At 37.8% G+C, this 27627-nt stretch overlaps 1 protein-coding gene across 7 annotated transcripts in view; it reads right to left on the bottom strand.

Annotated features, from left to right (window-relative positions):
- LOC124170532 (centrosomal protein of 290 kDa-like) overlaps positions 1–27627 on the bottom strand; it is a 156102-nt gene that overhangs the window by 47631 nt on the left and 80844 nt on the right. For 6 of the 7 annotated variants that reach the window (XM_046549308.1, XM_046549314.1, XM_046549315.1 and 3 more), the window contains 5 exons: positions 25304–25742; positions 20745–21012; positions 19396–19559; positions 16617–16784; positions 2934–2993 (listed from right to left, as the gene is read on the bottom strand). In XM_046549308.1, the coding sequence (XP_046405264.1) occupies positions 2934–2993; positions 16617–16784; positions 19396–19559; positions 20745–21012; positions 25304–25742 (1099 nt within the window). The remainder of the gene's footprint in view (positions 1–2933; positions 2994–16616; positions 16785–19395; positions 19560–20744; positions 21013–25303; positions 25743–27627) is intronic. The other variant, XM_046549313.1, reaches the window with a different exon arrangement.

Raw genomic sequence — 27627 nt, 5'->3', positions numbered from 1 at the left:
ACTGTAACAATAGAGATTTATAGCACAACTCATAAATTGTAACTTGATATATGTTTTCGGAAAAAAATAAGTGAATAATAAGTGAAATAAATAAAAAACTTAAATGAAGTCAGAAACACGGCGTGTTTGGTCTTATTCTTTTTTAAATTACGTGCACATTACTACTATTTCAATCCAATAAAGGTGTAATACCAATTGCCGAAAGTCATTGTTAGACACCCTTAGGGCTAGTAGATGACTCATGCAGCAGTTGACCTTCAAAAATGGGGAACTTCGAAGCAGGTAGGCAGAAAAAGGTCAGTGGGCGAGAAAAGAGGGAGAGCGTGAAACACGTTTCTATTGTTCTCGTGTACCTTGAAATTTTTTTCGAAGCTTAGGTCTTTGTAATAAGATCCCTGCGCGAGCTGGGACCTTTTGTTTGATTTTGGAGAAGAGGAAAGCGTCAGAGTGGGTGAGGCAAGTGCTGAATGGAGGGGGATAGCGGATCTTGGGAAATGCGCTAATGTAACTATCCCACGGTAATCAAGCAGCAGTTGACCTCCAGAAATGGGGAACTTCGAAGCAGGTAGGCAGAAAAAGGTCAGTGGGGGAGAAAGAGGGAAGGGTGAAACACGATTCTATTATTCTCCTATTTTCCGAGTCCACTACCAACGACAGTGTGCGGCAGAAAATTCAAAGTATTCGAGAGCGTACCTTTAGCATAATTATTCGAGACCTCGAATATCGAATACTTTCTAGTATTCGAGTATTCACGGATAATATTCGCACATCTCTAGTTTGCACATTAATTAATCACCACTCAGTCACTAGTAATTCCCTCAAAATGTTCAATGCCATCACCACCATGGTTAGTGTTGAGAAAATAATGTATTTTAAGGCATGTGAATCATTGCTATGGTATAATATTTGAGCCATTATCATATGGTCACAATTATTAAATGCATGGGCAATTCGGCAGAAAGAAATAATTACAAACTCAACTAGTTATCACTTAGGTTCATAAGACAAACTTAACGATGAGAAGAGAAAAAAAAATGCAGAAAAAATATCAATAGGTAAAACAAGGCCACGATGGAAAAATTTGCGCCAACCATCTCAATCTCTCCAGGGAACAAAAACTTAAAGAAATGGCAATTATCAATGGAAACAAGTCGTAAACAAAGTAAAAATATTCACACATGGTTTCTTTAAACAATGATGCTAATTTTTTCATCTCTAAGACTGTTTATTGATATTTTAATTTATATGACTACGATCTAATCCGGTTAACGTTTGTAGCAGCTACCATAATTGAAAAAAAGTTTAATTGACATCAAGAAACATAAAAATATAAACATAAATTTGAATCAATATAAAACACATGATTAACCAAGTACAGTGACCACATCATAATAGACTCTAATTAAGGCTCCACACATGTGCTTTGTTTATACCACGACTTAGGTGCAATTTTAGTTGACCCAAATAACCAATACAAAAAATTTAATTTTGTTGATTAGAAATACCAAGTTCATGCATACAGAAGTAATACAGCATATAGATATGTAGCACACAGAAAAGCGATATTATTTGAGTTATGTGCAACCCACAACTACTATGTTAGCAACACCTTATTGGACAAAATTGTCAACAGTGAAAAATCAATACTAAACATGAATAATTATTAATTCTAATATTATCACAGCTCTTACCTCCAAAAATATCAATTGTAAAAACGTGTAATAGAAAAAAATAATCATTAAGTCTGGCACATAAAACCAAAATACAGAAAATGTACGGTCACAGACTAAACCAAAACTCAAGGTGCTGATTTGAAAATGAAATACAAAAGTGGCAATCGAGATGGAGAGAAATGTATGTATGAGACAGGCATCAGATAGAGGGACAGACATCCCTAACCCATTCACCTCAATTGATGACATCTGGATACTTATTTGGCATTCACAACAAGGGAAGAAGATATTTTTCTCAAACTGAGCTACATACAGACATTAGATAGCTTAGCTAAAAGTCTTATTGATAGCTCAGTGATTCAACCCAAAGGTTGCTTTAGATAGAGCACACCTTGAATTTTTATCACCATACTATTTTTCAATTGATATATCTCCTCTTATTTCCTAATATGATTGAGAGTAAGCCCTTCAATAGATGGTATGTATTACCTTGAGAAGAGTACTTCTTCTGTTCCATAAAATTTTAGCTCTGCATTTTAGGGAGCCTTAAAGTGCTTAGTTTTCACAGCTTGACTGTAGTGAAAGGTTTTCATATCGGAAAAGGCGGAGCTATCAAATGTTGTGCACCATTAATTGCCTGGTTATTTTCCAAAGCTATTTATTCCCCAGCTCTGTTCAGCATAGCAAACTCCCATATAATGAGGTTTAGAAATATGACCTACTGATATTAAGATCCCTCTTTTCAGAGTAGCAGCCCCAGTTTCCACAGATGCCATTTTCGAGCCTTCTCCACTTTTGTTGTGATTTAATTTTTTCATTTCATCCAGATGCAGTTTGTATTAAATAATATTATAAATGCATTAAAGGGTCTTTAACTTTACAACAAGTGCTTGATTATGAAAACAATAAAAAGCTTCAAGAATAGGTTCTTTATGTTATCAAAACTAATAACATTAATTGCTCATCCTACACTTAACTAGATCCCTGAAAATCTCATAGCTTCATAGAATATATAACTACCACAGACCAATGAGTTTTGGTTGTCAGAAGGTATGACACAACATTCTCTGATACAAATTACAAACTCCTGGAATTGGGAGGGAGGTAGGAGGTTTAGACATGATGACAAGAAGACACTCTTCAATAAGAATATCACCAGAAACTTAATGCCAAATAATGCCGAAACGGGAGAACACAGGTATGGAATGATTTTAAGGAGCAGGAACGCAAAAACATTTTCAAAAATAAGTGAACACTCACTGTATCCCTTGACGAGGGGTCTCTATCTTGGCCTTCTTTCTGGTTCTGCTGTGGCATTTCCTTAAAGAGGAATATTTCAGGAAAGCAGCAAAGGAAAGCCAGAAGGGGTGTGTGATAAAATAAAATTAATTTTTGTCAATGTATTGTGCTCACACTTGGTGGTGAGAGTGATGGAAATCAAATGCTTTATATTAATGCAATTAAGGAAAACAACTGGGGGTAATACAACAAGGAAGAAATATTAACAGAACAGATGAAAAATATATCCCTCCTCAAGGGGACACAGTGCAACTAAATTAATTTCCAGAGAATGGAATTGATGAAAAAACTTATTTAAGTAAAGTTTCACTCTGTACTTGATACAAAGTTTTATAGAAATAACAAATAAATTATTTATCACCCTTATAGTGCAACAACTATTACAGAAATTAGGTATACTTTTAGTTGGCAATCAATTCAGCTTTTCAGTTTGTTAATTGATAACTTAAATAGCAAAGAGATGAAGAGTTTATTTTAAATTGGATAGACTAAGTGAGGTATGAAAACCAAATATTCCTTTCACATTAAAAATATTCCAATTTTACCACCCCAGTAGCTTCGCTTTCATTATATGTGAATACCTATATGTACATCAGACAGAAAAATCTTACCACCCGGCCATATTGTTTCAAAAGTTACAACTTAACGACGAATTAGCAAAGCCTATGAAGCATGCTCCCATAGAGGAGAAAAACAAACCCTTTGAGCTGGGAGGTAGGGCATTTCTACCATGGTGGCCAAAAAGGGTATTGAAGCTCACTGTGTAAGAGATTATGACCTGCAAATGTAGTTTTACAATGGGGTGGGTGCAAGGTCGAATTCTTCACAGAGTTCAGCTGCTAAGTATTTTGATGCCATCATTTCGTCTGCAGAATGCACTTTTGTGGCTATCTCCAGATTGATTAATTCAGGAAACAATGAAAATCCATTTTTTCACAAACATAAAATGTGTGGCATTAAATATTTGGTACAGTAGATTCCAGTTAATTGGGACATATCAGGACTTGTGCACTTTGCCCCAATTAAGCGGCTGTCCCAATTAGGCGAACTCTCCTGTATATGTGCATAAAGAAACATTGAAATGATAGAAAGAAGACTAAAGAATGTTTGTAATGCAACATAATTTTATTAAATTATTAATTTTATTAATAAATCAGCAAGTTTAGATAATTTATTATCATTTTTAAGAATTATAACAATTTAGTTAAAAATATTTTTCACAGCCTAAGGCGACGCTGAATGAAGGTCTTTTACTAAGTCCTATTAAAGAAAAGTCCTATCCTCTTGCTGATATTGAAACAAAAAGAGCTTTCAAAACAGGGCAATAACAGGAACATTTGTGAAAAATAAGAGTAAATCAAAGGAGGAAAATATAAAAAATAGTTTTCTGAAAAAAAAACATTTAATTTCGCCGCAAGTATAGAGTCTATGTCACCGACTCATGGCCCAATAAAGCGGCATGCTGTCCCAATTAAGCAGAGAATGCTCTGGGGTATTCCTCTATTGGGTTCTGTTCTTCAAGATCCGCCCCAATTAAGCGGCTGCCCTAAGTAACCGGTGGACCCATTAAACGGAATCTACTGCATTTTCTGGTGATTGTGTATAGGTCGGATGTCAGACTGCTAAGGTCATCTCTCACAGAAGGGAATGGAAGGTGAGGAACAACTAAGCCTGAGAGCAAATCCCTAAATCTGTGATTAATGATGGCAGTGCGAATCACTGCGAATAGACAGAGGAGAATCATGAGTGAATTCCTCAAGGGTCTACCACAATCCAGGGTCACATTGACTGAGGATGTTTTGGATACAAATGTGGTGTTTGAAAATTGTCTGCTCTAATGAGAATCTAAACTAGAAATTCAAGAAGAATTCACTCAATTCCTAGTCATTGACGTTAAAGAACCCTCACAGAGTCAACATAATAATGGCGCTAAAGAGAATTCCTTTTCAGAGCCCTCTTCCCACAGTGTGGTTTTTATTCTCCGCTATGGAGGCCCGGCTCAGAGTCATTCCTGATCCCTCGTTAAGACAGGACTAGAAAAATTTTGGCTCCTGAGCGATAAGATTTTCTGTCCAGTACTGTACATTACTGACAACATATTTTTCATGAGCAAGTTTCTTAAGAAAAAATTCACAATTATTCTTGAGCTCAGCTTTTATCACTTCTCCTATTCATTCCATGCAACTATCACCTAGACAGAGTAAAGAAAACATAGACACTACTTTAAAGCAATAAAAAATTAAACTCCATGGGAAGGTAGTCTAAATTGGTTACAATAAAATTAAAAAAATCTTCTGCAATGCCCTGCCCTGACTTGAGGGACAATTTAATGTAGGCCGAAAACTAACAGGCAGATCACTGAAAATATAACACTGATTAGCATTAAAATTATGCTACATAGACATCCATGTGTAAAGCCTTGTAGGTGTACATAAAAATCTGAGGCAAATTCAGCTACTCAAGCACACAAATTTATCCATCACTTTAGCTACACAAAAATAATTACAAGCTACAATACCATGGGAAAGCAAAAAGCAATTGCTACACCAAAATCTGTGCACCAAATGTGTGAGAACTGACGTGATGATAAGCTAGTCACAACAACCCAGCACCCACTCAGAGAGCAAAAGCTAAACCATATAAAAACTAAACGAATAAGTAAGGACATAATACTGCCTTAGTGTGGGTAACATTTGAAGAAAGTGAAAATACTGCTCTAAAACCCAGTAATCCCATGAAATCAAAGGAATTAGTTTCATAAAAAACTTTTTAAACAACTGGCAATGGCTATACACTAAAATTCTAACTGTGTTAAACCATATATATTCCTATTAATAGCCTTAGAAAACCTTATTCATATAAATGTTTATTGTTTAAAATATCTTTAAAGAAAGTACACACACATTTAAAGACTTTTATTCCCATTGAAAAAAAAATCGTACGTGCTTTTGAAATTCTTCTACAGTAAAACTTTTGATTTTACGCAGTTGGAGGGACCAAAATATGGGCACTGTGTAAATTCAAAGTGTGTAAAATCAAGGGTTTGTATTGAGGAGAAGTATAGTTTTCAGGATAACACTTGCTCCTTATTTATAGAAAACTTAGTCATACACTTTTGTATAGTTCTGATTTAAGCCAGAACCGGAACCAGAAAAAGTCTCATATGTGAGGTTTTATGGTAAAAGAGCATGAAATCCTTTTCAATCGCATCAGATATATGTTTCCCGGATTCAATTACTCATTTGGAGGCAACAAAATGAAGCCTAATAATCTTAATTACTCACAAGCAGCATCGCAGATGACGTGTTACCTTAACACGTTGCGTACCGGGGTATTTAAATTCCTTTTAACCCTCTGTTCCGGCGGTTTTTTAAACATCACTCACTTAGCAAACCTTCCATTCGAAAAAATGCCATAACTTATTTAAAAATTAAAATTTTTTCATGCAATTTTGAATGCAATACTCACAAATAATTTCAGAATCTTTTTCTGGTGTGATACTCCATGAAACACTTTCCCTTGTGGAGTGGAATGCCGCAAGTTGAGCACACATATCTTGTCTCTTTTCTAATTTTTCTCGTAGCGCACATTTTGCATCTTCTTGTGTGATATTTTTTCGTCCCCTTCCCCACAATAGGAACGAGATGGTGTTTGCTAAGGTCTCTCGATAAGCGCTGTGGGTGATCTCTTGAAGGGGCCCGTCCTGTTGGCTTATCATCGCAGTCATCGTCCGAGAATGATTCACTCGACTCCTGCCTACTCGCTGCCCACTCTTTGGCGGTCTGGAGCAATAAGCTTTTGAATCGAATGCCATTATTTTTGTTTAGAGTTTTATAAACTCTGAAAGCATTAAAAAGAGCGCAATTTATTAGCCAAAGCACGACTTTCTTCGACCATTTCATTGTTTTTCTCATGATGGAGTAATAGGATAAGTACATATCCGCCCTGTCAACACCTTTCATGCACTCATTGTATTTTAGAATACAAGTGGGTTTTCTGATTGCCTGTCCTGTAACCCAATCTTTTACCTTTGAGTTACCCATGCTGGTGTTATGAACAGTGCTAATCATTCTTACTTCCCTCTTGTCTTTCCAAACCACTAGTAACACCTCACCTTTACGAGAGAACGTGCTCTGTCCCTTTTTCAAAGTTTTTGCCTCGCTCTTCAACATGGGAGGGAGTCCCGATTTGGTCATATGGTTCCACACACTCTTACTTTGTTATCTAAGAGCAGTTCTGCAATTTTCACACTATTATAATAGTTGTCTTGATAGACATGATGCCAAAGATTGAGATGTGGCTTCAAAAGAGACAAGATGGTTTGTTCTAATTTTTTCCCCTCGGCTGAATAAATTTCTAAATTACTAATGTAGCCAGAATCACTTTCACAAACCATTCGAACTAATAAACCATATTTTACAATTTTTGCAGGATTATAGGTCTTGATTTTCAATCTTCCTCTCCATGGAATCATGGCTTCATCAAGTGACAATTCCTGCTTTTGTTTATACACATTTTGAAATTTTTCAACTAAGTATTCCAGGGTGGGTCTTATTTTATATAGTCTATCCGAAGTATCTGAGAATGCTTCGTTATCACTAAAATGCCACGCTTTCCATATCTGCTCAAATCTGTTTCTCGTCAGTAGCTCTCTAAATATTTTTGTTTCGATGAAAGGATCTGTACTCCAATACTCCTTCAGTGTATCCCTCCTCACTTGACCCATCAGAATCAAAATAGAAAAGAATTTTTTCATTTCAGCCATGGTTATGTTTGACCACTTCCCTGTTTTTGGCGATTCTTTGTATTTATGCTTATTTTGACAGTAATACAAATTGGATTGATGGCACATCATTTCAAAAAAATCATTACCAAGAAATAGTGAGACTACGTCAAGGATGTTATTGGAATTTTCTGGTAATCGCTTCACTCCAGGTTGGCCCAAAAATTGCTCTAAATGTCTCTCAAAATCTATTTTTTCCCATGAAGTAGAACTTCCTGCCAAAGTATTGTCTTCATTTTCACTCCCATCGGAGTCACTTTCACTGATAACTAGAGGAATACGTTTTCTAGTTTTCATATTCACCACAACATCAGAATCGCTTTCACTTTCGTCGTTATCTTCGTCATACCCTAATGGTACATCTGACAAATCATCAGCACACAAGTCTAACAAAATTTCTTCTTCATCCAAAGTGTTGTCCTTCCGATGTGATGCCATAATATGGAATATTCTTATGAGTGGTTTTTAGAGCACAAATGCGTGCAAACCTTCAAGCGAGAAAAACTTGACACCAAATGTTCTATTCACTTGGACTCAGGGAAACACCAACTGCTCTTGACACATTAGGAGAGGAAACTAACCCAGAGGCAGGAAATAAGTAAGAGAGCATCATCTTCCTCCATGGCATGTACCAAAAGAACTGGGGGCCTCATTGTGAGTCCCCCAGTTCCTTTTTTCGAGAATGTTTATGTTGACGGAGCAGAGCAGTCCACTTGCTGAGAGTGCATCTCGAAGAAGCGGCGATGAAGATAAGGGTCAAACTCGCCAGATAAAACAAGGCCATGTGGATAAACTCTTTGGAAATAATAAGCCAAGTGTGTGGGGTAACTGAAGGAAAAAGATAAATAAGGAGCCAACGCTGGTAAGAAGAGGAACGCCGATTCTGGGTGGAGGTGTTGAGAATGGAAATATGTGCCTATTCGGGCGTAATGCCTTTAGTTTAAGCATGGTTAAAAAGCTAATGTTTAGAATATAACTTTACCCAATCAAACTTAATGATGTATCAATTCATTATTAATAACGAACAACAACTGAAAACGTTCTAACGAATACGGATTGCACGCTTTAAAATTGTTTAGGTTGACGCGCCTAAATGACGAGAATCTTCGTCATCCGTCCGGAACGTTCGGGGAAAAAATGACAAGAATTCTCGCCATCCGTACGCAACGTGTTAAGAGAAACAACGTTGCATTCCTGAACTATATTTCCCATAGTTGAACAACATGGTTGAATTGCTAGCATTTCTGGCACTAAGATTACTTCCGTTACCTAGGAGAAATTTCGGAATGGTGATACTAAATGCTCACAGAGAAGCTTATTTTCTAAAATATTCTCGTTAAAAGCAGTTTTCAGGAAATCCGTTTAACCATCTGCAGACAAACAAATATTGGAGATTGAAGACAAGAGATATCGGAGGATAGTCATCCAAATTAACCCCATTAACCGGGAGAAAATTTTCGCTAATACATCACAAAGGCTTTACACCCTGTGGGCCTGGGTTCAAGTCCTGGCAGTAGCAGAAACTTATCAGAGATGGCCCTATCCCTACTTGAGTGTAATGCGGAGGGCACTTCCAGTGCACCACTCTATCCAGCAGATGGGACGTTAAGTCCTGGTCCCTTTGGAGCCTATCATTACAACCTGGCTAATGCCAACATAGGGTTCCTATCCCCCCAACCTTTACTTCATGGCACTAATGACCCCAGCTGTCGGTTACCTCCTTCCAAATAGCATACCATAGATAATACAGAGCACACAGGACCCAGGATATTCGGAAATTTAGATTTTTCCGGTGTTTAGATCACTTTTTTTAAGTGAGCTATTTAAATAACCGTGCAACTGCCGTCATGCCGCCAGTGATGAATAAAAAAATGATTAATAGTCCGGAAAAATTTTCCCTCTTTATAATTTTTACGCATTAAAAAAGCATTTCCCATGAAATTTTAGCATAAGTAGATTGAAACTACCGGGTATAGCTTCCACGAATTCAGTGCCGGGACTTTCGACTTACAAGCCGTGTGACTCATCTTCACGTAATATTTTGCTTCCCCATATGTGATAACAACACTTTTTGTATTTCGATTTAATGGTGCTAAGCCATTCCTGAGTTTAAAGGGACTGCCTTATCACTCACGTCTTGAATTTGAATTCAATGATTACATGACGATGCGAGTTATTCTCCGAGGGCATTAACTCCTGTTTCGTTAAAAATAAATGCTTGCCACCTACAGGAGTTATGCTAATAGCTATTCAAGTTCCAACCATGTTTCATTTAAACCCACTGACAATGAGATGCAAGTTGAGTCAGTTCAAATAAGTGCGCCGTGCAAGCAACTTTCCCTCCCCTCCATTCGTCCTTCAGATGTGGGGTTAGCCCGCGGAATGAGACAACGCATGCTGCTTTTACCATCGTTTTGAATCACCATCGACTTACGTCCATACTAGAAGTACAACTATCTTTTTTGGATCACCTTGGAAGCCAACATTTTGATATCCTTCTACGGCAAATTTGAACTAACAATAAGAGCAATATTCGCGTTCATAAAGGAGCCTGAAATATTACTGAGAGGGCGGAGGGGGAAGCAATAATTAGATTCGCGATGTTTTTAGTTTCACGCTCAACAGCACGTCGTCATTTCAACGGATCCTGTATTATTTTTGCAACTCATTGAGACGAATAAATAACCTAACTTCATATTGCTCCAGTCGGGATTTTCAAAACAAGTCCAAAGACAACTGCGTAAAATCAAGATTAGCGGCCTCTTTGGGGCTGAGGTTATGCTGGGCAAAGTCGAAAAATTGCGTAAAATCAAGAAAAGATGTTGCGAAAAATCGAAGTTTCACCATTGCAATTTCCTAAGCTTTCCGGCCGGACTTGAGTGTCGCTGCGTAAAAACAAGACTTGATGTAAAATCAAAGTGCGTAAAATCGAAGTTTTACTGTATTTATATATTCCTATTCAGTACGGCGCTTATAAATTGTTTGAATGGTTAGTTGTTGTTTAAGTAAGGAAATTTAGTGATGCAAAAAAACATCCCCTTTTGTCTGGATTTATGCTTACGTTTATCGGATATAAATTTGTCTGTCGCCGCACCGCTCCTGTTCCTCTATAACTGTTCAAAATAGGTATATTGGCTATCATTTGCTCCACCTCTGATAAAGCGACAAATCGCTATAGTGAGTGTTTATTTGAGCACCGTTGGGTCTCGTTTTATCGAGGTTGCACTGTAGTTTCTGCCGTCACACAGTGATTTGACGTATCGTACCAATTATGGAAGGTACTAGATCCATAATCATGCCTCTACTCATATTCTGATTACATATATGTGGTGTTTAGAAATTATTCCAAATCATTATTTTTGCGATATTTCATTTGCAAAATTACGTAAATTTACGTAATTTAACACAAACACAGATCTTGTTCCTTTGTGAAGTAGAACCGATATGAAGTAAAAGCAGTATGCAGGTGAATATGGGCATTGAGGAGGATCATCCTTCAGCTTATATATTACAAATATAACAATACATAACAAGTGCCCAATATAGCCAACAATTTTCCAGGCATTATGAGCACTTAATGAACCAAGCTCCATTGTATACTAACTGTGCTTGGGACAACTCATCACCTAAATATGATGTTTTGACACTGAAAATTGAGCCAAAATAAATTTCATTATTTGCAAAATATCACCTTATTTTACAGGGTTCCCACTCTACCTGAATAATGAAATTCACGGCTTTTTCCAGGTTTTCACGGTTATTTTTCACGTTTTCACGGTTTTTTTTCACGTTTTCACGGTTTTTTTTCAGGTTTTCACGGTCACAATTTCGCAAAATTCACGGTCCGTTAATAAGGCAACAATAAGAAAATCACTGGCCGTATATCAACAGAAAATTAACGTACGCGGCAAACGCCGTGAATGTTAACGCCGCAATGAAAAGTGATATCTGTTATGACGTGATCTATCGTTTGCAAAATTCAGGGCCGACTAAAGGACCAGCCCAACCGCGCTCTTGCCTCGACGCCGAATACCCTTCGGACCTTCTTCCGTCCGGACACCCGAGGTCCTTTTTCAATTCCTCGCCGAGAGATTGTTTTTAGCGCACGTTGTTATAAGTTATAACTGCACAGTAACCGAATTTCCCCCACCCCAATCATTCTATTTAACTGAAAATATTTTATTTAAATTGTTTATAGAATATAATAAATCGAAAAACAATTTCATACACCGTATTAGCACAAATCTAAGACGAACACGATTCTAAGACTGCCCTCCTTTTTTGGAACTCCACTAGGGGAAAATTTTTTTTTCCTAATAACGTTACGATTATAAAATGAATGCGGAAAAAAGATCAATGCTTTATTTTTTGCTAGGTTGCCTATATCCCAGGAAACGCAAGATTTTGGCGAGTAATTAAAGGTTTCAAACAATATTTTAGATAATAACAGGAATAGTAGTACTTTATCAAGACACATAGGTCATATTGTTGATTCGACCCATATCTCTTTCAAAATTCTGAAGGAAAACGCCACCTCACTAAAAAAAATGTTAGCTCTCCACTCGGAATTTACACTGCTATCATGGATTTCAGTCTGATGTAAAAATTCTTATCCATCAAACACCATTTCCAGTACACGTATTCACGAGAGCAATGTGCATGTTGTGCCTAAAACAACCGCATTCGCCGGCACAGTGACTGGTTTTGAGATGGATGACGAAGGCCAAAAATAGTCTATTACTTGAATTGTTTCTGTCTTATGATTATATTTTTAATATAATTGAGGTAGTGTGTAAAGCGTGAACAATGTTGCGTTAATCGTCAGTGGCACGCTCATCTGGATCTTCGCCTTCATATCTCTACTTGTTTTCTCCAGGTAGCTCACTCTACCCCCACCCCTACCGTCATGTGCTAGCGGAAAACCCAAGACGCTCTGTAATATTCACGCGCATCTAGCCCGGATTCTTTTCTTCGTGTTCAATTATTTTCAGTCCATCTCTTAAAGTTCTCAATAGTTTCTTCGGAGTGGCCAAGGTCCGAAGACGAATAAAATTAAACTAGTGAAAATGAAACCTGACTTTATTAAACCCACATGGAAAACACTCGGTGGTTCGAAGTCCAGCCACCCTGGAAAGTAGGGAACCACTCATACGAGGTGAAGTTCGGAACTGATGCTATCGCGTACGGGGGTACGCAGAGCATACTGCAGAGGGCGAAGCGTGACCATATGACTGCGCCATCAAATTTTTTACCCTAAAGATACCCATTCTTTTCTAACTATCGTAGCGCCAGATGAGCAGATGAATTCCGATTGTTAGTAGGGAGAAACAAAAATCCTGAGAAGATATCCCTTCGTCAGTAACTCTGACAAGTGAGACTTATAGTATAGCTCGTAAATTGATAACTGATAACAACCTGATATCGTGTTTCCGGGACAAAATGCCGAATTAACTGCCGAGAAGCTCAGCTACGAGGATATCGCATTTCGCCAAAAATCACCATCGTATTTTTTCATCTATTTCCTTGCTTAAAATATGTCGCGTTTGGTCTCGTTTTTTTTTTATTACATGCAAATTACTAACATTTCAATCTAATAAAAGCATAATAGCAATTGCTGAATATCATTGTTAGATACCTTTTGGGCTAATAGGGGACTCATGCAGCAGTTGACCTCCAGGAACTGGGAACTTTGAAGGAGTTAGGCTGAAAAGGGTCAGTGGGTGAGAAGAGGGGGGAGCGCGAAACACGTTTCTATTGTTCTCGTGTAACTCGATATTTTTTTCGAAGCTAAGGTCTTCGTAATACAATCCCTGCGCGAGCTGGGGCCTTTTTTTATTTTGAAGAAGAGGAAAGCATCAGAAGGGGGGAGGCGAATGCTGAATGGAGGGGGATAACGGATCTTGGGAAATGCGCTAATGTTACTTTCCCACGGCACTGAGCTTCTCCCAATGGTAGTTCCATCTCTTGGGGAAGATTCTAACTATGTGCTATTCATTATTAACCAAAAATTACACATTGTATTTATTTCGTCTCATTTTCGTCTAACGATGGATGCGGGAAAATTATGCGTCGGAACCACGATCTTCAAACGATCAATGCGAGAAACGATACTTCGGGGAACGATAGATGCGGGAAAAAACTACATTGTCTATAAGGAACTTTATTTGGGATCAGAAACGGCGAACGATCAATGCGGGAACGATAGATCGAGGTTCCACCGTATAACTTTTCTTTTGAAAGCGGCAGTGTAATGACTTCTCTGCTACCGTAATACTCTGAAACCAAAACTGAATCGATCTCTCTAATCAGAGGCAAATCATGTTCCCTTCATACTGTTGTTCTGGGAAAAATGGAACGACTTTGTAGCAGTTTATATCGCGACAGCATTGAGGCTTTAACGTTACGATCCTAGGCGGATCTAGGGAGGGGCACGGGGGCACATACCCCCCAGACACTTAAAAAATATGCAAGATTTTGAATACGGTCACATTATCATTGCGCTCGTTTCGTATCATGAGGTATCCTTGTGCCCCCCCCCAGAACAAAATCCTGGATACAGCTTTGCTTGTGCTCCCCACTCCCCAGAAAGAAATCCTGGATCCGCCTCTGGTTAAAATTGAGGTAAATTGTAATCAATCACACAAAAATTTTGTAAGTTGATCAAGCTCTAACTTGAATGGAGCCGAACCCAGGGGGAAAGCAGGCGATCTCGCGGACACGGCAGAAGTGCACCCGGCGATTGATTTGCACGCACGCTTTACCTGCTGCCTAAAATGGCAATAGTTTTTCACTTAAACACAAAATTAAATAAGCTAAATTACTGTTCAGGTATTTTTGACGTTGATTTTTCGTTGTATGGCTATATATATTAGGTTGCAACCTCAGGTATCCATAATTTTTTCCGACGAAAATTATGCAACCCGATTGACGTCGAAAATTTTGCATTCGATTGTAAGCTCTTTTCTGCAGGAGTTAGGATGAAAAAAAAACTTGTCTTAGATAGGTGCAAATAGGTACATTATAATTCACTTGGTTTGAAATACATATATAAAGACATAATAAATACCTGCTGAAACATGATATTTTCACTTTCACTTTACTTTATCACTCGTCAAATATTTCCACACAAACTTTCCGGTTGCGACGTAAAACCGGCAAGGCCCAGGTCGACGCATGCGAAGATCGTGTAATGCTGTGTTGCCATAAGCGGAAATCTTCTCTCGTTTTCAGGCCGCAACGCGCGAGAATTAGTAACCTCGCGCCGAAAGCTCGCTGTCGCCCGGTTCAAACGCAAGGAGTGTAGTGTCCACAGCGCATAGCAGGTTGTCCAGGTTAGTGGTCTTCCAATCACAGGTTTGAGGGTGTTGAATAAACGTTCAAATTTTTCGAAACAAATGCCATCTAGATTTAGTTTTGAAAGTGGTCGCTGCAGCCAGTGGGAAGCCTAATTAGGTGGAAGGGGACTAAGCAGTGACCGAGGGAGGGGAAACCAAGCCAGTCGAGGAAAGTAAACAAGCTGATGAGAAGTGGTGTCATATTTCAGGAGGGGGGAGAGAAAAGGCCTGCGCTGGGAAAAGATGTTCTTTTTTTCTTCAGGCAACATTCGTTTCCACGCTTTTCTGACCCATGCGACGATGCTCGCCACAATGAATAGAAGTGCGCTAGCCACGAACGAAGTTGAAAATTTCTGGGAAGGTATTATTATCAAAATTGAGAGATTTTTAAGCTTTTAGGACGAAATTCACGGCTTTTTCCAGGTTTTTTCACGGTAGACGAAATTCACGGCTAATTCACGGTTTTAAGGTTTTCACGGTTGAGTGGGAACCCTGTTTTATTACGTACAAATACACTTGATTTCATGGGACTCCTTGGATTTAAAAAGCAATTTCCTTCTCTGCGGCAACTTTAAGACCCCATTATGCTTGAAAATGAATTTTGTATGATCAGCAGTTTGAATACTTGGAAATTTTAAATCCCCAGCATGACTATTCAACTCATTTACAGGCTTAAAAATTTTTCATTACAAGTGGCATTGCCAAGTCAATACCAAACAATTCAAATAATTTATAAACAACAAAGTCAGTATCAGCAGAAGGCAATTCTCCATTACTTATCACCCACTACACAATTACTATGATGGAATTGGTACTATAATCTGACTACTGGACAAACTACATGACTTGAACATATCAAAACACATAAAAAATCATTCACACTATCTTCCAAATTACTTAAACCAGGTATGTGAAAAAATAGACTCTCATATAGATCATCAATATGTACACCCTCCACAGCACAATAGAGTTTCTGATAACCAAATTTTAATTCCACTTTACAGTTAATGAACATACAATGGAATGAAATGTACAACTAATTGGTAAAAAGATATTTTAGTAGAAACCTATATCAGAGTTTGACATTCCCATTTAAACTCGGAGGCTTCTCCAAACCTTGAAAGAGCTGATGTTATTGGTTGGGACATAACATCCAAGGCCACATGTGACACAGGTATATTCATGAGTTGTTTTTATTGTGATGGCAAGCAAGTAATTGATATACTCTGATTTTGATATTGAATGCTTACGTTATGTGTAGAGCTCTTGTTCCATAAAAAAAACATGTAAAACAACAGGAAAGTGTCCACAACCGCATGATTCTCTCAACGATTATGAAATATCTTATCCCAAAAAATATTCTCAATTTGGTTTCCATCAAAATATAGCAAAATATTTGTTTACAAAACTTTGCAGTCATATTTCAAAGCGAGAAATTTATATGAAATGAGGCAACAAAAGCACCCATGAGGTGAGATACAAGGCATTTAAAAAAACAAACGAGCAAGGAAAATACAATGGACATACCTCCTTGGAAATTCTTTCCCTGTCCACCTTCTCGCGCTCCCTACCCTCAAGTGCTTCATTAAGGCGTGTCAGTTCACGCTGATATTCTTCTCTCTCCTGTTCCCTTTCCACCGCCTGTTCTTCCAGGAAAGCGCGAGTTGATCGCAGCTGTTTATCAGCAGCTTCCACCTAAATAATCAATAAATTTCAAGCATCACCTATTAGTATGCAAGAAATGAGATGGCTTCAAAAAAGCTGAAATGGACTTATTATAGCTTTTCCAGTACTGCAACCCACTTATCACCTCTGCCATACAAACTGCCCTATGAAGTTATCATTTTTCTGGTCCTAAGGATTTCGTTACGAGGAGGTTTTAACATTGCTATTTTCTTTCCTCCTTTTTCAAGGTGATCTCAAGTAACCTGATTGTAAATGTATACGAATGCAATCCAGACTGTATTACAAAGCTGTCTGTTTACTGATTAACATAAGGATTAGGTTTGAAAATCCGTCAGCAGTAAGCAGGAGCTGAATTCTTACCTTCTTGATTTTCTGCCAGATTCTTATTTAAAATCCCATTTTTCACACGACAAATTTGCTTTGAAATAAATAAATACACATATCTATCTAAAAAAATAATCCCGTGCTTCTCAACTGTTAAGTAATATATGTAAATACATACATCATTTTGAGTAGCGACTCCTTACACATTAATAATGAGGCTAAATACAGTGCTTTAAAGTGCCACTAAATGCAATAGATGTTTGTTATAGAAACGCTGAAGATCCCCAAAAACCACTTGTAGCGATGATAACTCTTTATAGGCACTGTCTATCAAATATCATATCTCTTTTAGGTTATTATGACACAGAAAGAAGAATATTAACATTACTTACACATTAATATTCATCCAGAAAAATTAATTGATATAACAACAACAACAATAACAATTGATTTTTTTAAAAATGATTACGTTTCAGTAATAAATACTGATGTCTTGCAAAAATTCCTTCATTTGTCAGTTACAGCAGCACAAAAAGACAATTTGATTTATTTACACAGTGATTTCAAGAATAATAGCATACATTCCTACGAAACCAGGAGATGTAATGACATTCACATCAAACAATCAAACCTAGCTCTGGTATCAAGGGGGCCTGAGTTCATATGTACTAAATTGTATAATAACTTACCTGTATATATTAAAAGTATAGAAAGTATTAATGTTTTTAAAAAGAGTGTCTCAGTTTACTTGTTAGAGAAGTCTTTTTATAGTATAAAAGAGTACCTTCAATGTGAAATGTAACATTTTTTTATGTGAATTTGTTAATTTTGATGTGCCCTATACACTTGTGTTATGATTGTATCATGATATAATGTGTCCTTTGGGCAAATAAATATTATTATTATTATTATTATTATTTCAATAGATGTACAAAAAATCAATCGGTAAATGAACTAAAATGAAGTTGCTCAACAAAAGCTCTTCGTCTTCTTGTCAACTATCGCTCATCTTGTTTTTTTTCCGAGTGTTTTCCATCAAGAACAGTGATAATCACAGGAGCAGAAGTATTACTAAATAGCATATAGGTAGTCTTCCTGTCAGGAAGAAGTTGGCTGAGTGCTATGGTGGGGCTTTTCAATCGTTCAGCCACTCCCCGTTTGTAACCTAGCACAATTATCTGCACTCATGCTAAACAGCGATGAGTGCTCATGCATGTGGAGGTCAAAAAACTAATCAGAACGGAAATAAAGTGTGAAAATTGCACGTCCATACTGTAGTCTCAGTTACAAGGAAACTACCATGGCTGGAGAACTCGCACCCCTTGTGCCCATTATTCCCTGGAAAAATATAAAATCCCTCTCCCCTCAGAACTCTCTCTGAGCAAGGGAGTGAGGAACTACATACATAGCATATTTTCAGCCTACCTGAATAGAGAAGTAGATTGAGCATTATGTGGAGACTTTAAGACCATCTAGTACCACATCATTGGCCAACTAGAACCAATATTTGAATTCCCGGCAAATAACAACGAGTCTTAGGCAAGTAATGGTCTAACAGACTGCTCCAAAAAGTGAGTAATCACTCTAACTTTGCATCTATGAAGCCATCACATTCATGGAGAAATTCCATAGCTATTGGGCATTCAGTTGTGTTATCACTTTCATCTGTATGTAACTCTACAGCATTTTCCAGGCATGGAAATAACACATATAGTGGATGATGATAACAGGAATTTGTAGAGGAGACGATTAGGATTCATATCTGCCAAAATTATGCCTTACCTAGGTGAAATTCAGCTGAAATAAGCAACAACCATCCTTAGGTGACAGTTTAGCATGGCATTAGCCTGTGAGTTATACATACCGGATGACGTCTCCAGCCAAATGGTCTTGTTATAGAGCCACTGTAAATATGAGGAGTCACTACAGGCAGATGATTTCCCTACGATTTTCTAAACGGGCCAACTAATACAAAAAACTCACTTGCAAGAGCATCACCCACTCTTTAGTCCTACTTGCTATTATGGACTTCAACTGTATGTCCAGCAATAGGCTGAAGACATGTTTCAGGCAGTCATTTGTTCATCATCACACAAATTTATAGGGGGAATGAAGAAGATTAGTCTCAATGATAGGTAACACGTCACTACCCAACACTGGCTCTATTTGATTTACTTACCTGGGCAAGAGCCTGAGAAGACTTCAAGAAAATTATTCACTAAGGAAGAGAATCATGAAAAATACATCTGTGTTCTAAAAGTCACCATTTGTAGACACGAAAGGAGCACGTCTATACCTGTAACTGAAGGTCCTCCCGTTCTTTCCGAGCTTCCTCTGTCAGCCTATCTCCTTCCACACACAGCTCTTCTACAAGCTGAGCCACTAGTGTGCCTGGTAATACAGTTTGACTTGCAGATGAACTCCCTCCTTGTTGCTGATACTCCTTCAGGATCATACGCACTAGGAATGAATATATGGAGTAAAATCATTTATTAAATGAATATACTTTTCAAGACTCATAAATGAATGGGGCAATATAAATTATGGCTGTTTTAAACTTAACCATGGTAATTCACCTAAACATATGTAAGCCCTAAAGATGCAGGTAAAAAGTGGCAAAGCAGTGGACGAGAAAAAGAATACCAAGTGAAGTTCAACAAAATACCCTCAAAAGACACTAGCTGAGACTGGTCAAGAAAGCAAAAACATATTTAAAAATAAATATTGACCTAAAAAATAAATTGAGTGACTCAAAAAGGGTATTTCCTAGGACCTAGCAAGCAACAAGGATGAATTAAAAAGTTCAGGGTTGTTCATGTTGAACCAACAAGAAAAACTTGGTAGACTTCCATAGGATGAATGTATTTCACGACCATCGTTTTGCTGGAAAGTCAGCATAATCAGATGAAAATTTTACAGAACATATTCCTCAAATAGTAAAACCAAGGAGTAGAGGAAGTGGTAGTAGGACAAGTGGAAAAGGAGGGGTTTACAGGCCAATTGGTTGGGAGCGTGGGAAGCAGATTAGGGGAAGGAGATTTTCTATTTCCTCTATTACTCCCCTTCTTCATTTTGCTATTTAAGGAATATCTTCTAAATATTTCTCTATTCAGTGAAAAATGAATTTCTTGTTCGTGAATCATCCTTATTACACTTAACTTCGCAACTGTGGGGGCAACTGTCTACTAAGTCACTTGTTTCATGCAGTGCTTTGGAATTCGTCATCGCCAAAAAGAGCAGCAAAGTAGGGTTTTTCACTCTGACAGTGGCTTAGTCAGCCAACCTCCACCACATGTGCCACAGTGTGGACTCGAGATGTCAACACCTTGTTTGGTAAACCCATCCCGATATTCGCTCTGACAAAATGGCTTGGAGGTATAACTGGCTAACATGCCTAACCGGCAATCGGGAGATCCGGGTTTGAATCCCAGCTAAGTCAAATATTTTTTCATGGCGAACTTCATTCTAGGTGTATTTAACTTTGCACCCATGCACGTGACTGTGTACAAAGTCACTTGTTTCATGCAGTGCTTATGCAAGTCTAATTACAACAGGTAATTTAATTAGGCGAAGCAAAATAATAATATATCTTTAGAATATACTTATTACACAGTAATAATTCAGATGGTATGTAAAAAAGTCTACCTTTCTCGCCAAAGTTGGCGATTTTTTGCTGTTGACCACTGAAATGTGTCACACCACTGCCCTCCCCATACCCCTCCGCTACAGTCTCAGCTCTGCCATGGCTTTTCATCACAGCAGTCAATTGACCTTCAGCTTGAGTCGCTCTGGTAAGCAGGGAAGAAATGGTGGCTGCATTCCCCTCACATAATGCTTTGGCTTCATGCAGTTCCACCTTCAGTTTATCTTTCTCTATTACCTCCTTCTTCAAATGATCCTCCAAGTATGTGATCTAAGAAAGGTTAAAATAACAAAACAATACTAATTTTCAGTCATGTATTAGCATTTAAGTAATTAAAAAAAAACGAAAGTATTTCCTGCTGATGGGTCGATTCCAAAATTTTAACGATTCCGATCCCGATTACGATTCTACCGATACCGATTCCATCAATTCTGACGCCATAGGCTCCAAGAAAAATATCACTTAATCCCAGGCAACAAGACAACCACTTAAAAAAATTATTACTCTGTGAAAGAATCAGTTGACAAGAGCATCTTCCATATCATCACTATGTAATTAAAATATAATAGCTAAATTTCAAAACAGAACATGCCTGAAAAGTGGTGTTACCTCATAGGTAGACGTCCGTGTAATTCGCGAGACGTGATATCGCAAAATAACGCAAAACTGGTAAATAAACACAAAATTTCGCGTTTTTTGTGATTTTAGGTGAATTAGCAAAAAGAATCACTTCTATTGAGTCACAGTCTATTAAAGCCTAAGCCTTCATTGTTTAAAGCTGCCAACGTTCATTTGCTCTATCTCATTGCGATTCCAAGGTCAATTGGCTCGTTTATTCTCGTGCATGACGCATCCACGTAATATTGCGCACTGCAGTGATTTCTCTGCCAGAATTTGCCGTTAAATTTATCACAGCCTCTCTCTTCGATTCCCACGTATCAATCCTGAAATTTTAAGAATGAGGCGCTTTCTCACCTGAAGAATTAGATATTATGAATTAAAAATGTGCGGAAAGAAATTTAACGCGGCCGCGGAAAAGAGGAAATACAAGCTCATGCGCCCGTTACGTGTCAATGCCGAGCAGTAATTCCGGTGACTCACCGCGACGATTTAGACAGCGTTATTGGATAACTTGTTGCAGGAAAAGACACTTTGGGTCTAATGTAACAATTTCGTTAATATCAATAAAAGAAAAAAATATTGAAAAAAATATTTCTTTAAGAAATGAAGTTTTTTTTGATTATGAAAAGTGTTAAAATTAGTTTAAAACCCATTTCTTAGTACCCTGTTTTTCAAAAATTTCCCTCCCTGGTTTTGGTGCCCCCCCCCCCCCCCCCGGAACAAAATTACTGGCCACAATACTGACACTGCTATTACAGATTTCTGTCAAATGTAAAAATTCCTATCCATCAAATGCCATTACCAGTATCGTCAACAGCACGCCCACCTGATCCTCGGCTTCATATCCCTCCTTGTTTTCACCAGGTAGCTCGCTCTGTCATGTGCTAGTGGTCAACCCAAAGCATTCCGCAATATTCACGCACGCTAGAAAGCCAGGATTCTTTTCTTCATCTTCAATTACTTTCAGCCCATCTTTTAAAGTTCTCACTTGTTTCTTTGGAAGGGCCATGATCCGAAGATGGATAAAAATAAAACTAATAAAAGCGAAACCTGAATTTATTAAACTCACACGGAAAAAACTCGCTAGTTTGAAGTCAACCCACCCTGGAAAGTACGGAATCACTCGTACGAGGTGAAGTTCAGAACTGATGCTATCGCTTACAGCGTACACAGAGCATATTGCAGAGGGTGAAGCATGACTGCGCCATGAAATTTTTTGTCCTAAAGATAAGGCAACTTACCCATTCTTTTCTAATTAGCGTAGCACCAGATGAACAGATGAATTCGGATTGTTAGTAGGGAGAAACAAAATATCCTGAGAAGATATCCCTCCGTCAGTAACTCTGACAAGGGAGACTTATAGTATAACTCGCAAATTGATAACTGATAATAACCTGATATCCTGTTTTCGGAAAAAAATGCTGCATTAACTCCCGAGAAGCTCAGCTATGAGGACATTGAGTTTCGCCAGAAATCACCATTGTATTTTTCCAACTATTTCCTTTCTTAAAATGCTTAAAAAAACGTTAGAAATACATTGTGTTTGGTCTTGTTCTTTTTTGAATTACATGAAAATTATTAAAATTTCAATCTAATAAAAGTATTATAGCAATAGCTGAAATTCACTGTTAGACACCTTTTGGGCTAATAGGTGTTTCATGCAGCAGTTTACCTCCAGAAACTGGGAACTTTGAAGCAGGTAGGCTGAAAAAGTTCTGTGGGCGAGAAAGGGGAAAGCGTGAAACACGTTTCTATTGTTCTCGTGTAACTTGATATTTTTTTTCAAACCTAAGGTCTTTGTTATATGATCCCAGTGCGAGTTGGAGTTTGCTTTTGGAGAAGAGGAAAGTGTCAGAGGGGGGAGGCGAGTGCTGAGTGGAGGGGGATAACGGATCTTGGGAAATGCACTAATGTTACTTCCCCACAGCACTGAGCTTCTTCCTATGGCAGTTCTATCTCCTGGGGAAGATTCTAATGTGCCTTTCCTAATTAACCATAAATGATACATGATATATATTTCGTCTCATTTTTGTCAATCGACGGATGCGGGAAAATTATGCCTCGGGACTGCAATCTTCACACGATCAATGTGCAAAAACCATACTTCGGGGAACGATAAATGCGGAAAAAATTACATTGTCTCTATGGAACTTAATTTGGGACCATGAACAGCAAACGATGAATGCGGGAACGATAGATCGGGGTTCCACTGTAATGTGTTTTGTTATTACGATTACGTGGCACGAAAATTCAAATGAAACTGTTGGAAACACGGTCGTATATCAATTTGTGGTTTGAAGTACTACTGGAATCGGAATTGATTTTTCACCTTGGCAAGTACTCATTTTCGAGAACAGAGGAATCGAAGAATCAAGGAATCGAAGAATCAAGGAATCGAACCGACCCATCACTAGTATTTCCAAAACCAGTGATCCTGTCTCCACAGAAAAAAGCCAGTTAGATAGATTGATCAATGCTTGATTATTTAACTTCATAGACCTGAGACATGACGTCGCATCTTTTTGCCTATGGAAGGATGCCCTCTCGGGCTGCTGAGCAGCGCTTTTGGTGTGTGCGAAGCAGTGCCTCAGCATGTCGCAGCTTTACAGATATTAAAAATATTGTATTTATCACCTTATGTTGCCTTATGCAAATATTTTAATGTCTCCTCAGGTGAATATTTTAACATATTGTTACAAAAATGGTTCTACTATTGCTAACATATTTTTTCCGTAGTGATACACTCGCACGTTTCAGAGATAACGTTGTTTTTCAAATTATTTTTAACACATAAGGTAAAGAAAATTTGTCATTATGTTAAAAATATGCAATACAAATTTAATTGATAAAGAAGTATGTTGAAAAATATGAGATGACATTGAAATTACGTGTCACCACAATTACACCTTCTGCTACAGAACAAAGCTTTTATTTCAATCTAAATGCAAGCAAATTGACTAAAAAAAATTTCATGTACCCAAAATAAAATAAGACGAGCTTTTCAATGATGCTCATTATGTCTTTATATAATTATTTTTAACTAAAATTCAAGCTTTCAAACTACAGTGCACAACCTCCCAAGAGAGACTGATGCAGTACCTTTGAACATGCTTGTACAGATTAAAAAAAAATATTGTGGAATAAGCCAAAGTGCATTTATTCTCTGTCATAGCATCATTCAGGGGTTAGGTGGAAGAAGGGAGATATTAGTCTCAACCTCACCCGAATAAAGGCACCTATTATTATTAACCAAAAATATGGGACCTCAAGTTGTAGAAGTCATTGCAGCACAAATATTTGAATATAAGCATCGTTAAAATACTTTGCTCTTAGTGTAGCATTGCGGCCTCCTTTTCACCAATGATTGTCCCTTGAGTCTCGAGGAAGCAGCTGGAACAGTGGCCATTGCTGTGGTACTGTATCGGAGCCTTCGAAATGGCAGTTGCGATTTCAGACCCACTCAAATTGACCGCAACCCATTTCAAATACCATTGGAATTTCGACAACTTTGAGAATTTTTATCTTGGGAAGGAAGTGTCACCTACCCCTGAGGATTTTTGCATTGAGCAGGATTCCTCTTACTTGCCTCTTTTTTGCCAAAAAATGTCCAAGTATTCCATTTATACACACAATAAAAATGCAGCCATGGCCATATCACATCAGATTTTTGGTAATCAAGTCAAAAATTACCATTTAATATCAAATTGTATGCACAAGCACCATGTTTTTCAATTGCCAGTTATATAGTAATCGGTCTCACCTGATTCATGTCAAAAATTTGTTCAACATATTGAACATTACCAATCACTATCAAACTGTTCCCACAAGCACAGTGGTTCGTGCAAATTGCTAGAACAGGCCAGTGGTCCTCAAAATACATGGACAAAAAATAATGCAAAATTATCACTTAAGCAAGAGAGTTGGAAATACTGATACTGACCTTGTCGATTAGCTCCTGCTGAGTCAGCAAGTTTCCACTAAATGCATCATTGAAACCAGGATGTTTCAAGTTAGAAGATAGGCCAAGCAGGGCACTAGCCTCAGCTCGCAGCCTTGCTAGGCACTGCTTCAATTCAATCCGTATACCCTCTCCCGAGTCTTCCAGCAGCGACATCACACCCTCCCCTCGTTCTCCGTCCTCAACTTCAACCACATTTAAAATGTTGGGGAGCCTCTCAGGAGCAATATGTACCCTCCTGGGTTGAAGCACTCTATTCCCACTCCCCTCTGTTAGGACACCATCATCATCACTTACTCCACTCAATCTCAACATGTTTTGCACTAGAGTGTCATTAAGTTCACTCTCACAGTCATTCGTATACTGCACTAGATCATTCATTAGTATCCTCATCATATGAGTTGCCTTTTTCCATTTGTCTCTGAAAATTGAAAGGAAAGTATCAGCAACTAAGACTTCACAGAATTATTTTAAGGTTACCACTAGAGATGCATGAATAGTGTCCGCGAATACTCGAATACTTGCAAGTATTAGATATTTGAAATTTTGAATAATTACGCTAAAGAATGATATCGAATACTATGAATTTCATGCCATGCACTGTGGCATGCACGCCAATGGCAGTTGACTCGGAAATACGTAGACAACTCTAATCGTTTAGTGCATGAAGCGCCGTTTTAGGCAAGTTGACGAACTACATCAAATTCGCGGATAAAATGGTGAAAAGATATCGTTCGATGCGGGGAACCAAAAGTGATTGGGGGAAAAACTCCAAAAATCCCTGCTTTCCCCCTCAAAACCTCTCAAAAAAATCGACTTGGCGGTACCTTCCGTCATGCATTTAGCTACTGCTTCCGAACCGTTCCACTCATCGGAAAGATCATTCCGAATTCAAAGACTGCAAGGTTTCGGGCTTCCCCTGACTTCAGTTTTGTTTCATTATGCCGAAAGATGGCTTGGCAATGACGCATCAAAGTTGAAAAAGGATCGAAATTTTCATTATAATAATAGTAAAAAACAGCATGTGCGCGGGCCCCTGGCTGAATGCATCAATACACCAACATTCAAAAAATTATTTTTACCACTACTCATCCTATGCTCATCCAGGATGAACCCACAAGATGGAAATCCCTTTTTCAAATGATGAGGCGTCTTCCGGAACAGAAGCAAGCCATAACTTTAGCTGCCTCTAACCTGAGTTTTAATTTAGACATAACTCCACCACAGTGCGATGCTATCAAGCAATTGATTGATGCTCTGGATGTTTTTGAAGGAGCAACATTTCTTGCGAGTGGAAGTGCAGTCACAGTTTCTTAAGTTATCCCCCTTGTGAACAGCATTATTAATTTCCTAGAAACTAAGAAGTTTTCGCATAGTCATCAACAAGGTTTCATCAACGATTAGTTGTTTTCCATTACAAGTTGGTAAGGATTTCTGGAAAAAGAATTATTCACTTATGCCAAATTTTTTGATCCACAATTCAAAATCAGTGATTTCCCAGATTCAAATAAAGCTGAGATGATAAAAAATCAGTTTGGCTTTGGAGATGACAAGGCTGTCTAAACAAAGTCACCCAACAAAAAAAACCATAGGATAAGTGCAACCGAAAATAGCTGATGTAAAGCAACAACAATCAATGTAGGGAAATAATTCAAAATAAAAAATTCTATTTAAAAAATGTATTTTACATGTATTTTACAATGTATATACCTCTTTATCTACACATCTATTAGTGAAATAGAAGAAAAAATGGAAGTTTAATATGCTTTGCACAATTCTAGTATTCGAGGTAATCAAAATTCGAGGTATTCGAGCAATGATTTAATATTCGAATTCGATATTCGAGTTAGAGAAATCTGCTATTTGACGCATCTCTAGTTACCATATACCTCTCCTCACAAGATAATGAGCAAATAATTGAATTGCAGGCTGAATAAAATAGTGTCAGTAAGGGTCACATGCAGCCCACAAGCCATGGATTTCCAATCTATTGACTTAATATTAATATAATTATTATTTAGCAACTATTTATTGTCAGGAATGCATTTTGAACATAATCCACAGGTTGCCAAATCCTACACATGAGTTATAGAATAGATAAGTCAAGATCACATATACGTTTAACTAATAATTTACTGATTCAATTAATAATATTTAAATTTGATGACTGACAGTCATGACAGTCTTCGCACATTGAAAACAAACTGGCATATTCCTCTTTCCTTCAATTTCAACATTTTAATCGCTATTGAGTAAACAAGGATTCTTTCATACTTAATTAAGAGCCAATAAATTCTGCATCACTT

The sequence above is a fragment of the Ischnura elegans genome, chromosome X, assembly GCF_921293095.1.
Source record: "Ischnura elegans chromosome X, ioIscEleg1.1, whole genome shotgun sequence".
Classification (NCBI taxonomy): Eukaryota; Metazoa; Arthropoda; class Insecta; order Odonata; family Coenagrionidae; genus Ischnura; species Ischnura elegans.
This window is presented reverse-complemented; position numbering and strand designations above follow the sequence as displayed.